This window comes from Chiloscyllium plagiosum, chromosome 27, assembly GCF_004010195.1.
Source record: "Chiloscyllium plagiosum isolate BGI_BamShark_2017 chromosome 27, ASM401019v2, whole genome shotgun sequence".
In the NCBI taxonomy this organism is placed as follows: domain Eukaryota; kingdom Metazoa; phylum Chordata; class Chondrichthyes; order Orectolobiformes; family Hemiscylliidae; genus Chiloscyllium; species Chiloscyllium plagiosum.
In genome coordinates this window covers 32,747,705-32,760,862 of record NC_057736.1, presented here as the reverse complement: position 1 = coordinate 32,760,862, position 13,158 = coordinate 32,747,705, and the positions used below count along the sequence as shown (strand labels likewise).

Sequence of the window (13,158 nt, the reverse complement as noted above, 5' to 3'; positions counted from 1 at the left end):
CAGGGTGTAGTCAATTGATGTTTCAGGTGCAACCATCACTCCTTAAAATATTCAAAATCATATTGTAGAGCTTTAGAAACTAAACGTGAAACAGAAGATAGACATATGGATCAAAGAGAGGGCATTGAATCAGTCACAAGAAGTTTCAGCTGAGTGATGAATGTATTGGTTGCAGAGTTTTTCAGTTGTGTAGCATTTGACATTAGATGCACATTTCCAGTGTATGAGTTACACTGGCTAAAGTGCTACCTGTTACTCTCTCAGTATTTATGTTCAAAATGAAGTGAAGGAATTTGAGAGTTACGCTGGCTTCAGATTTGGGAATGACAGCACAGTCCAATTGTCTAAAAAAAAGTAGTCATTCTTTGTAAAAGACTAAAATAAGTCAAATAATTAATTATGTTAACACATCTTATGCTCACATCCAAATCATTTATATAAATGATGAAAAGTAGTGGACCTAGCACTGATCCTTGTGGCACTCCACTGGTCACAGGCCTCCCATCTGAAAAACAACCCTCCACCACCACCCTCTGTCTTCTACCTTTGAGCCAGTTCTGTATCCAAATGGTTAGCTCTCCCCGTATTCCATGAGATCTAACCTTGCTAACCAGTGTCCCATGGGGAACCTTGTCGAATGCCTCACATCTACCACTCTGCCCTCATCAATCTTCTTTATTACTTCTTCAAAAAGACTCAATCGAGTTTGTGAGACATGATTTCCCAAGCATACAGCTAATCGATCCTTGTCTTTCCAAATACATGTACATCCTGTCCCTCAGGATTCCTTCCAATAACTTGCCCACCACCGACATCAGGCTCACTGGTCTAAAGTTCCCTGGCTTGTCCTTACCACCTTTCTTAAACAGTGGCACCATGTTAGCCAACCTCCAGTCTTCTGGCACCTAACCTGTGACTATCGATGATACAAATATCACAGTAAGAGGCCCAGCAATCACTTCCCTACCTTCCCACAGAGTTCTAGGGGACACCTGATCACATCCTGGGGATTTATCCACTTTTATGCATTTCAAGACATCCAGCACTGCCTCCTCTGTAATATTCACATTTTTCAAGGTGTCACCATCTATTTCCCTACATTCTATATGTTTTAAAAAAAATTCTCAAGGTCAGGTTCGTAGGAGAGTAGTCTGACACAGAACAAACGACCAAGAGGCGAGTCTGCTAGAATATGGGCATTTTATTCCCCGCAGCGTCGCCACAAGGGTCTGGCTTATACTCACTCTACATGTTACAAAAACTGGGAGCCGTCAGTTCTCGTAGAGCGGTTGCCAACAACCCACGCTCGGCGGTTAAACGTAACCCCGGAGCAGACTCACCGAACTGGAGACTTTTCCAGCTGATATACTCTTTACCAGATATAAACATTCATGTGAACAGCAGAGCAAGGCTAAAAAACACATTCCATTCTGGTTACATACAGATAAGAAGATTCACACGGGACTAAGCAACACCTCCACTCCGGCATTCCACTGCTTGGCCCAATACATGTGTTACATTATGATTCACACATGTATTGGGACATAATTTTTAACCGTTTCACCACATTCCACTGCTTGGCCCAATACATGTGTTACATTATGATTCACACATGTATTGGGACATAATTTTTAATTTTACACCACATTCCACTGCTTGGCCCAATACATGTGTTACTTTATGCTTAATTCAGTTCAATTCGTTTCAGTTAATTTCAGTTCAGTCAATTCAGTGTAGTTCAATTCAGCTCAGTTCAGGTCTGTTCAGTTCAATTCAATTGTGTTCAATTCAGTTCCGTCCATTTCAATTCAATTTAGCTCAGTTCCATTTTGTTCCGTTCAATTTGATTCACTTCAGTTCAATTCAGTTCAGTTCAGTTCAATCCCATTCATTTCTGTTAACTCCGCTTCAGCTTTTTGGACATGCCCACATCCTCCGCTGTACCCCAGGCAAGGGGTTCTTCGGCAGGACTGGGATCCTCTCAAGGGTGGACAGCGGCGACCCTGGGGTTCCTCCGGTCGCCCCCCACCATTTCTCAAACAAACTGCCACGTCATGCCACGGTCCATGCCATCCCGGGACGGTCGGGACCTCCACAGTTTGTTCTTCTGGTTTCTTAGTCTTTTTCCAAAACATTGTTCTGTATCAAAATCTCTCCTCAATTGCGATTGACCCTGCTCGTAGCGCCAAATGTTTTAAAACATTCTCAAGGTCAGGTTCGTAGGAGAGTAGTCTGACACAGGACAAACGACCAAGAGGCGAGTCTGCTCGAATATGGGCATTTTATTCCCCGCAGTGTCGCCACAACCAGGTCTCATACTTACAACGGGTCTGGCTTATACTCACTCTACATGTTACCGTAACTGGGAGCCGTCAGTTCTCGTAGAGGAGTTGCCAACAACCCATGCTCGGCGGTTAAACGTAACCCCGGAGCAGACTCACCGAACTGGAGACTTTTCCAGCTGATATACTCTTTTCCAGATGTAAACATTCATGTGAACAACAGAGCAAGGCTAAAAAACACATTCCATTCTGGTTACATACAGATAAGAAGATTCACACGGGGAGGTGTGTAATAAGATTCACACGGGACTAAGCAACACCTCCATTCCGGTTAGATTCACACATGTATTGGGACATAATTTTTAACCGTTTCACCACACTATATCTTCCATGTCCTTTTCCACAGTAAATACTGAGGCACAATATTTGTTTAGTATCTCCCCCATTTACAAGGATGTTGCCAGGGTTAGAGGATTTGACCTATAGGGAAACTGGGGCTGTTTTCCCTGAAGCGTCAGAGGCTGAGGGGTGACCTTATAGACGTTTATAAAATCATGAGGGAAATGGATAGGATAAATAGATAAAGTCTTTTCCCTGGGGTGGGGGAGTCCAGAACTAGAGGACATAGGTTTAGGATGAAAGGGGAAAGATATAGAAGAGACCTAAGGGGCAACTTTTTCACACAAAGGGTGGTGCGTGTATGGAATAAGCTGCCAGAGGAAGTGGTGGAGGCTAGTACAATTGCACCATTTAAAAGGCATCTGGATGGTATATGAATAGGGAGGGTTTGGAGGGATATGGGCCGGGTGCTGGCAGATGGGACTAGATTGGGTTGGGATATCTGGTCAGCATGGACGAGTTAGACCAAAGGGTCTGTTTCTGTGCTGTAAATCTCTATGACTCTATATATAGTATCCAGTGAACCATTGGTCTTAAATAAGTCACTGATGAAAAAAAACACAGATGCAATTGAAAACAATTACATTGTTCTATTTAGAAGTTCTGTGAACTTACAGTTTGCCAATTGGTACATTACTGTATTCCTTTTAAAAGGCTAAACCATTTTGTGAAGAATGAAACACTGAGAGATGGAGAGTAATTAGCTTATAAAAGAGATCAGAGACAGATGTAAAACTTGCAGTAAATACCAAAGGACACTATCACATCCTTAAGCAAGTCTGTTATCAGAAAGAGATTTCAATGAGGTAATGACTATGCATTTAAAGATGTGGATTCAAGAAAAATAAATTTAATTTTGTATACTTGGCAAACAGATTTTTCCAGTCAACAGTAATGCAGAGCAAAGATGAGGAAACATTAGGTACGATAATGTAAAAGTAAATGGGAATCAGACTTGGAGCAATAGCAAAGTTACTTGCTGACTACCTGATGAAGGGGCAGTGCTCTGAAAGCTAGTGCTTCCAAATAAACCTGTTGGACTATAACCTGGTATTGTATGATTTTTAACTTTGTGTACGCTAGTCCAACACCGACTCTTCCAAATCAATTATAAACAGAAGAGGGAAGGTCATTGGGAAAAATAAAAACTGGCTGATTGCACAGGATCAGGGGCAGGAGGTTCAGTCCATGGATTGGTGACGTGAAGTCAAAAGATAGAAGGCAGGAAAATGAGCTATGAGCTCAAATAATGGGTCTTGGAGTGAATGCACCAAGAAAAAGTCTCAAACTGTGGAAAAGAATATTTTTAATAGAAGGGGCGGTTAAATTGTAACTGTCCAGAAAAATCTCGAAGGTTCCAATGAGGTTAAGAAAAATAGTACAGATAAAGAATACCACCAGGACCAGAAGCCAAAGCAATTGTGAAGTCTTGAAGGCTATGGACAAATTAGAAGACAAATTAATAAAATGAGACAAACAGCAAGAATTGCAAAACTGAAGAGAATTTTGGAGTGTACACAAAGGTTTCAAATCAGGGACAGCTGGGCCTAACATAGAGCATAGAAAAGGCACTTCCGAATTTAACATAGAATTGAAGAAAAACTGGGAGACCAAGATGTCATCAGAATCATGCACAGCAGGAAAAGCACTTTTGAAGACTTTCTTGACTTTGTGAGTGTGAAATACATGGGGATGTAAATCAGTTAATAGTAAAACTGCTCCTAAGCAAAGATATTTTTCATCCTCAAAAAGAGGCAGCAAGAGCAGTGAGGTCATGATGGGGTTAAAGAAATATGTTTCTAGCCTAAATTATGCCCCTTGAGTTTGGTTTTGCTTAGTAAGCTCTGTCATCTTAAAATCGGGTTATGTCCAGGCAAAAGCAGACCCTGCCATGTTTTACTGGTACTGTTGGGAGAAACCTTCAGTCATTTTATGTAGATAGTTTTTTTTTTAGTGGGATAGCAATAGAGAATTTAAAAGTATTGCCATGAATTGGCTTAAGGCAGAATTTGAAATTGGAAGTCAGTCTTCTGGAGCTTTTAATTATATAGGATTAGATAATTGACAACATTGGGAGAAACTTTACCTAAATAATGTTCATAGGATCCCAACAAATTGGACTTGATCTTCTCAAAAGGAGAGCTGTACAGCTAAGGAAGAAGCAGAGCAGTTGAAAAATTTAATTGGGCAATTAAACTGATCAAGCACATAGCTAGACCAAATGCATGCTAAGATATAGTAGAATTAAGCATCATGTTGAAATACACTACTGTTGGAGAAGTGCTGAAGGCAAATAAGACATTGCAGAAGTTAAGCTTAAAGTATTCACACTTAGATTTCAGCTGAGGGTGTCCTCGAAGTGAAATCAGACTGTTTCAGTGATGCCTCACATGATAATTGTTATAATGTTCTATAAATGCAGCAGAATTTATTATATTTTTTTGTCAGAAGATCATGACAAATGTCTTTGAACCTGGGATTTGAAAAAAAGACTAAAAAGAGTAATTAAAAGCATCTTAGTTGTAGAACTAATTGTTCTGGCGAAGCAACAAATATAGCTATGTGTTTATTTAGTATTTTGAAAAAGTTACAACATAAGGGTCAATTGGGGAAAAATATGCCTTTAGTATGCAATATTGGTAATTAGTCACCAGCAACAATGTTCATTTGCTGGAAGGTGTCACAGAGAATATTTTAAAGGATTGATCTTGTTAGTGTAAAACATATATTGGAAATAAAGCAAGTTTCACAAACAAAAGGGTTGATGCAAGTAATCAGAAATTAGTTTGTTTTGCAAAAGGAAATACTTGCTTTGAAAGAAATTGTTGGATGTCCTTGAACCAAAATCTGATTGAAAATTTTCAACATGGTTGGAATATGAAATTAAAGCTTACATCATGCCACATGCATTATAAAATCATTTTGTACATTTTATTATGAATTGTTTTCTTGTTAGAAAAGGAGAGAAATTTGTTAGGATCTAAGTTTGATAATTGAATGCTAAATACTTAGGAGTTTAAGGAAGCATGGAAAACAAACGTGAAATAATTAATTGTATTTAAGTGTATGTCTGGAATTTGTCTAAAAGCATTTAACCTCCAGTATGTAATACAGAGTGAACCCTTGCATATTTCACATGAATTGTAGTTAACAAAGATCAATTGTTCTGTTTATTCTTATAGGGGCACTCACATATTTCCTGTATGCCTGGAACAGTCCGCCGATGGAACTATCCACCACCACTGTGCATTGGTATGTATCCACTAATAGTTACACAATGGTTTCAATGATGTACGTAGTATGCATGATTGAATTTATTATTTGCACCTTGCCTCTGGTTTTAAAGGAAGATAAAGTGAGGACTGCAGGTGCTGGGGATCAGAGTCAAAAAGAGTGGTGCTGGAAAAGCACAGCTGATCAGGCAGCATCTGAGGAGCAGATGCTCAAAACGTCAACGCTCATGCTCCTCAAATGCTGCCTTACCAGTTGTGCTTTTCCAGCACCACATTTTTTGACTCTAGTTTTAAAATCTAGTTACACAAGGAGTGTCATATATCACTAGAAATTTGAATCCTAACTTAATTAGTAGCACTCTTGCCTTCAAGTCAGTTGGTTGTGGGTTCAAGTACTTTCATCAAACTGGCATTTCAGTATTGCAGTCTGAAAGGTTATGTGCTTTTTAGGTGAAAAATGATTTTCAGGACATTTCATATAAATAATCCCATAGCATTGCCTAAGAAAGACCAACACTTAATGTTTAATGTTTCTCCCTTTGTTTTACCCGATCAGTTAGCTCATTCTTGGTTCTGTGGGCCTTTCTTGTTATTGAATTGGTGGCAATACTTGAACAAAAGTGTAACCATCCTTCTGCCTCCTCCTCCAGCACCCCCGCTCCCCCCCCCACCCCACCCCCCAGCCAAGTTTGAATGGGTACAATGCAGTCAATGGCTCTGCGCAGTACAATCTTATTTGTTCAATCTTATTTGATTTCTGAATAAAAACAGAGCATCTAATTGAGGCATCAGGATGGGTATATGAACAGGAAGGGTTTGGGGGGAATATGGGTCGGGTGCTGGCAGGGGACATTAGATTGGGTTGGGATATCTGATCGGCATGGACATCTCTATGACTCTTTTAACATTGAGTCTTCTGATTTTGTTGTTTCTTGTTTCCTTTACATTGTACTTTTTGTTTGGTTGTGATTATTATTGTATATCAGAAGGGTGGTATAAAGTCATGATTCTCATTTGGAATACAAGTGCAGATATGAATTGCCTTCTGCGCTGTAGCAGTTCTGTGATCATGGCTGCACATTTAATTCCAATCTCTCCAGCAAATACTTTGCTCACAATATTGGGGTGATTTAGTGCTGAAGAAGGACAATTCTTTGAATCATTGAATCCTTATAGTGTGGAAGCAGGCCATTTACCATCAACCCTCTGAAGTGCATCCCACCCTGACTCACCTCCACTACCCTATCCCTGTAACCCTGCATTTCCCATGGTTAATCCACCTAGCCTGCACATCCCTGGACATTACTGTTAATTTAGCATGGCCAGTCCACTTAACCTGCACTTCTTTGGACTCTGGGGGGAAATCGGATTACCTGGAGGAAACCCACGCAGACACGGGGCGAATGTGCAAATTCCACATAGATGGTTGGCCGAGGATGGAATTGAACAGGTGCTCAAAGTTTGTGAGAAGATTTGTAGCACGGGTGCTCGTTGTTGTAGTTCTGTTCGCCGAGCTGGGAATTTGTGTTGCAGACGTTTCGTACCCTGTCTAGGTGACATCCTCAGTGCTTGGGAGCCTCCATAGTGTGGCCACTTCACTGGAAATAGCTAAAACTTTGAAATAACAATTTCTATAATGCTGTGAGCAACCTCAAAACCACAACATGTGTACGTGCCAACCCCAGTCTCGCACCCCCTCCCCTCCCAAACCCCATAATTTGTCCCCTACTGAAAATAGCCAGAATCACAAATGGGAGTGGCACTATGGATCTTTGCTCTGCGTGGTGATTGGTTTTCCGTCTTAATTGGTTATGCAAAATCCAACTGGAGCTCTCTGATTCTCAATTGAGATTGATGAGGGAAGGGTGCAGATGTCATTTTCATATACTTTAGTAAGGTGTTTGATAAGGTTCCCCATGCTAAGGTGATGAAGAAGGTGAAGTCACATGGGATCCAGAGTATGCTAGCTAGATGGATAGAGAACTGGTTAGGCAACAGGAGACAGAGAGGAGTAGTGGAAGGGAGCTTCTCAAAATGGAGACCTGTGACCAATGCATCAGTGCATCAGTGTTTACTGTGAAGAAGGACATGGAAGATATAGAATGTAGGGAAATAGATGGTAACATCTTGAAAAATGCCCATATTACAGAAAAGGAAGTGCTGGATGTCTTAAAATGCATAAAGTTGGATAAATTCCCAGGAGCTGATCAGATATAGCCTAGAACTCTATAGGAAGCTAGGGAGTGATTGCTGGGCCCCTTGCTGAGATAATTGTGTCATCAATAGTGACAAGTGAGGTGCCTTAAGACTAGAAATTGGCTAACATAGTATCACTATCTCAGAAGGGTGGTAAGGACTGGTCAGGGAACTATAGACCTGTGAACTTGACATTGGTGGTGGACAAATTGTCGGAGGGAATCCTGAGGGACAAGATTTACATGTATTTGGAAAGGCAAGGACTAATTAGGGATAGTCAACATGGCTTTGTGAGTGTGAAATCATGTCTCACAAACTTGATTGAGTTTTTGAAGAAGTAACAAAGAGAATTGATAAGGGCAGAGTGATAGACGTGATCTATATGGACTTCAGTAAGGCGTTCGACAATGATCCCCATAGGAGTTTGGTTAGCAAGGTTAGAACTCACAGAATACAGGGAGAGTTAGCCATTAGGATACAGAACTGGTTCAAAGGGAGAAGACAGAGGGTGATAGTGGAGGGTTGTTTGTCAGACTGCAGGCCTGTGACCAGTGGAGTGCCACAAGGATCGGTGCTGTGTCCAGTACTTTTCGTCATTTATATAAATGATCTGGATATGAACATAGGAGGTATCGTTAGTAAACTTGCAGATGACACCAAAATTAGAGGTGTAGTGGACAGCGAAGAGGGTTACCTCAGATTATAACAGGATCTTGATCAAATGGGCCAATGGGCTGAGGAGTGACAGATGGAACTTAATTTAGATAAATGCGAGGTGTTGTATTTTGGTAAAACAAATTTTAGCAAGATCTATACACTTTATGGTAAGGTCCGAGGGAATGTTGCTGAACAAAGAGATCTTGGAGTGCAGGTTCATAACTTCTTGAAAGTAGAGTCGCAGGTAGATTGGATAGTGAAGAAGGCGTTTGGTGTGCTTTCCTTTATTGGTCAGAGCATTAAGTATAGAAGTTGGGAGGTCATGTTGTGAATATACAGGACGTTGTTTAGACTACTTTTAGAATGTTGTGTGCAATTCTGACCTTCCTATTGGAAGGATGTTGTGAAACTTGAAAGGGTTCAGAAAAGATTTACAGGGATGTTGCCAGGGTTGGAGGATTTGAGCGATAGGGAGAGGTTGAATAGGCTGGGGCTGTTTTCTCTGGAGTGTTGGAGGCTGAGTGGTGACTTATAGAGGTTTTAAAATCATGAAGGACATGGATAGGGTAAATAGACAAGGTCTTTTCTCTGGGGTGGGAGTGTCCAGAACGAGAGGACAAGATATAAAAGAGACCTAAAGGGCAACTTTTTCACGCAGGGGATGGTGCTTGTATGGAATGAGCTGCCAGAGGGAAGTGGTGGAGGCTGGTACAATTGCAATATTTAAAAGGCATCTGGATGAGCGCATGAATAGGAAGGGTTTAGAGGGATATAGGCCAGGTGCTGGCAAGTGAGACTAGATTAGGTTGGGATATTTGGTTGACATGGACAAGTTGGACCGAAGAATCTGTTTCCGTTCTGTACATCTCTATGATCTATTATCTAATTATATCCTTTCCTTTGTAAGGCACCAAAACTACATACTGTACTCCAAGGCAGTCTCGCCAAAGTTGCTTTGTCACAGAAGCACGAGATCTTTACTCCTATAATCAAATTCTTTTGCAATAAAAGCCCAAGTACTATTTGTCTTCCAGATTGCTTGCTGAACCTATGTGCTAGCTTTTAGTGAATTCTGAACAAGGAAACCCAGACCCCTTTCACAAGCAACAATTTACAATCTCTTATTTAAGAAATACTATGCATGTGTATTCCGCCCACTAAAGTGGATTATCTCACATTTATCCATATAATATACCACCTACATTGTTCTTCCTCACTCATACAGCTTGTGTTATCTCCCATGGTGAGGCCTTTTTGCGTCATCCTCACAAGACACATTCCACATACTTTTGTGTCATTCACAAACTTTGAAATATTACATTTGGCCCCCACATTCAATTCATTGTACAGATAACAAACAGCTGGGATTCAAGCAGTAGTCCTGGTGACACCCCACTGGTCTCTTAACAGAAAATGAAGTATTTGTTCCAAGTCTGTTTTCTTTCTGTAAATCTACCCTACTTTCTTAAATAGTGGAGCTACACATGCAAGGTTTTCATCTGCAGGCACTTTTTCAGGATCTGTAGAATGTTGAAGGATAACCACCAATGCATCAGCTATCTCTATAGTCAACTTTTCCAACACTCTGCAATATAGGTAATTTACTCATGGGACAGCTTTCACTGTCATCAATTTATCTAATGTTGCATTTTTAATAAGACTATTTTCCTTCAGTTCTGCGTTCTGACTAGTTGCTTGGTTCCCTATTATTTTTGGGAGATTTTGTGTATCTTCCTCAATGAAAACAGGCAGAAAATAATTGTTTAACTTTTTTGTCTCTTCTCTGGTTTCCTTGTAAATTTTCCTGTGCTTGTAATGGACCTACATTTATCCTTGCTAACCTTTTCCTCTATGAATATCGATGAAGCTTTAACAGTTTGTTTTCTGTTTCTTGCTGGTTTGCATTTACTTTATCAGTTTCTTGGTCCTTCTAAATTGCCTCCAATCCTCAGGTTTGCTATTTATTTTGGCAACTTCATAAGTCTCCCCCTTTGCTCCAATGCAAATTTTAACTCCCTTTGTTAACCCCAATTGATTTATTTTTCCTTTTGAGTATTTGTTAATTTATTAATTCTTTAAATATTAACCATTGCATGACCACATTTAATGTATTGCTCCAATCCATGGCAACCAACTTATCCCTGTACCTTCATCAGTTCCTTTGCCCATTCACCTAACCTTCAACACCTACCACCTCCCCCTCCACCAATTCAACTTCTTGTTCATAGATATCACTAGGAGCCCTGATTCTGTACATAAATGAACTGCCTTTAAAGCAAATACAGCAGCCAAAGTGAAAAGCTAGCTTCCCCTCAGGGCTAAACAGTGTTGCTGCTGGTGCAAATAAAACAACTAACAGTTCTTACAAGTTATAGTGATGCATTTATTTATATATGCTGAAGCTAAAGGCAAGATTTACCTCCCTCATTTTAATATACATAAATAGTAATGGTTTCTGCCAGCGATTATTTGTTGGGTTTTACAAAGCAATGTATTCTCTGGTTGCCTCCCCTTTCCCAGCTAAAATGACAGAGATCCCAATGGGGGAATCACATATTTCCCTGCCTGCCATTTAGCAAAGGCAAGCAGCATTGAGTCAGACTTTGGCCAGGTATACAGGACTCTCACTAGGTGCCCTGCTGACATCCTGTGGCAAGGACATGGGTAGGAAGATGTTTGAAAGACCAGTGGTGGAAATGCTAACCTAAGGGAGGTTAAGACCTTCAGGTTCCTTCCGGTGGGCATAGGGAAGGATGTCCCACTCTGCCTGATACTAATCTCACAGGGAGACCAGCCAGACTGGTTGCTTGGCATGGGTTTGTCGTACCAGTTAAATCACAGCAGTGGCAAGTTGTGGTCCTTAAGTGACGGTTACCAGCCTTCAGAGAATCACAGAATTGTTATGGCACTGATGGAGGCCCATTATGCCTGCTGTAGTAGCATTTCCTCATGTCAACCTAGTGCCTTTATCCACATCCTTCCACGCCATTTCAATCTGAATGCCTCAATTGAACGTGTCCCCATCATATTTCCAGGCACTGCATTCCATACCCAAACTATTCACTGTGTGAAAAATGAAATTATCAGAGTCTGTTTCCACTTCAGGGATTGGGCTGTGGTCAGTTTTGCAGGTCAAGTTTAATCAATCTGGGATTACAAGTGCACCATTTAGGGTGCTATTGAGACATCAGTCTCAAGTTTTTCCTGCATTGAGGCAAAAAGAGGTAATGAATATGATTGAAGTGGATGCAAAAGCAGTTAGTGGAGACACTGGAGAGATGATGAGGTATTCCCAGTGAGTGAGCAGGAAGTGCAGAGGACAGGGAATGTTTGTGGATTGAGTGGATGAGGTAGAACATAGAACATAGAACGATACAGCACAGAACAGGCCCTTCTGCCCACGATGTTGTGCCGAACATTTGTCCTAGCTTAAGCACCTATCCAATTGCCGCTTAAAGGTCACCAATGATTCTGACTCTGCCACTCGCACAGGCAGTGCATTCCATGCCCCCACCACTCTCTGGGTAAAGAACCTACCCCTGACATCCCCTCTATACCTTCCACCCTTCACCTTAAATTTATGTCCCCTTGTTACACTCTGTTGTACCTGGGGAAAAAGTCTCTGACTGTCTACTCTATCTATTCCCCTGATCATCTTATAAACCTCTATCAAGTCACCCCTCATCCTTTGCCGTTCCAACGAGAAAAGGCCTAGCACTCTCAACCTATCCTCGTACGACCTAGACTCCATTCCAGGCAACATCCTGGTAAATCTCCTCTGCACCCTCTCCAAAGCTTCCACATCTTTCCTTAAGTGAGGTGACCAGAACTGCACACAGTACTCCAAATGTGGCCTTACCAAGGTCCTGTACAGCTGCAACATCACCTCACGACTCTTGAATTCAATCCCTCTGCTAATGAGCGCTAATACACCATAGGCCTTCTTACAAGCTCTATCCACCTGAGTGGCAACTTTCAAAGAGCTATGTACATAGACCCCAAGATCCCTCTGCTCCTCCACCTTACTAAGAACCCTACTGTTAACCCTGTATTCCGCATTCTTATTTGTCCTTCCAAAATGGACAACCTCACAGCTGACAGGGTTGAACTCCATCTGCAACTCCTCAGCCCAGCTCTGCATCATATCTAAGTCCCTTTGCAGCCGACAACAGCCCTCCTCACTATCCACAACTCCACCAATCTTTGTATCATCTGCAAATTTACTGACCCACCCTTCGACTCCCTCATCCAAGTCATTAATAAAAATTACAAACAGCAAAGGACCCAGAACTGATCCCTGCGGAACTCCACTTATAACTGGGCTCCAGGCTGAATATTTACCATCCACCACCACTCTCTGACTTCGACCGGTTAGCCACTTTTCTATCCAA

General features: G+C 41.3%; 1 protein-coding gene across 2 annotated transcripts in view; it reads left to right on the top strand.

Annotated features, from left to right (window-relative positions):
• csmd2 (CUB and Sushi multiple domains 2) overlaps positions 1-13,158 on the top strand; it is a 1,704,811-nt gene that overhangs the window by 1,498,321 nt on the left and 193,332 nt on the right. For both annotated transcript variants that reach the window (XM_043717868.1, XM_043717867.1), the window contains one exon: positions 5,864-5,933. In XM_043717868.1, coding sequence (XP_043573803.1) covers positions 5,864-5,933 — 70 coding nt within the window. The remainder of the gene's footprint in view (positions 1-5,863; positions 5,934-13,158) is intronic.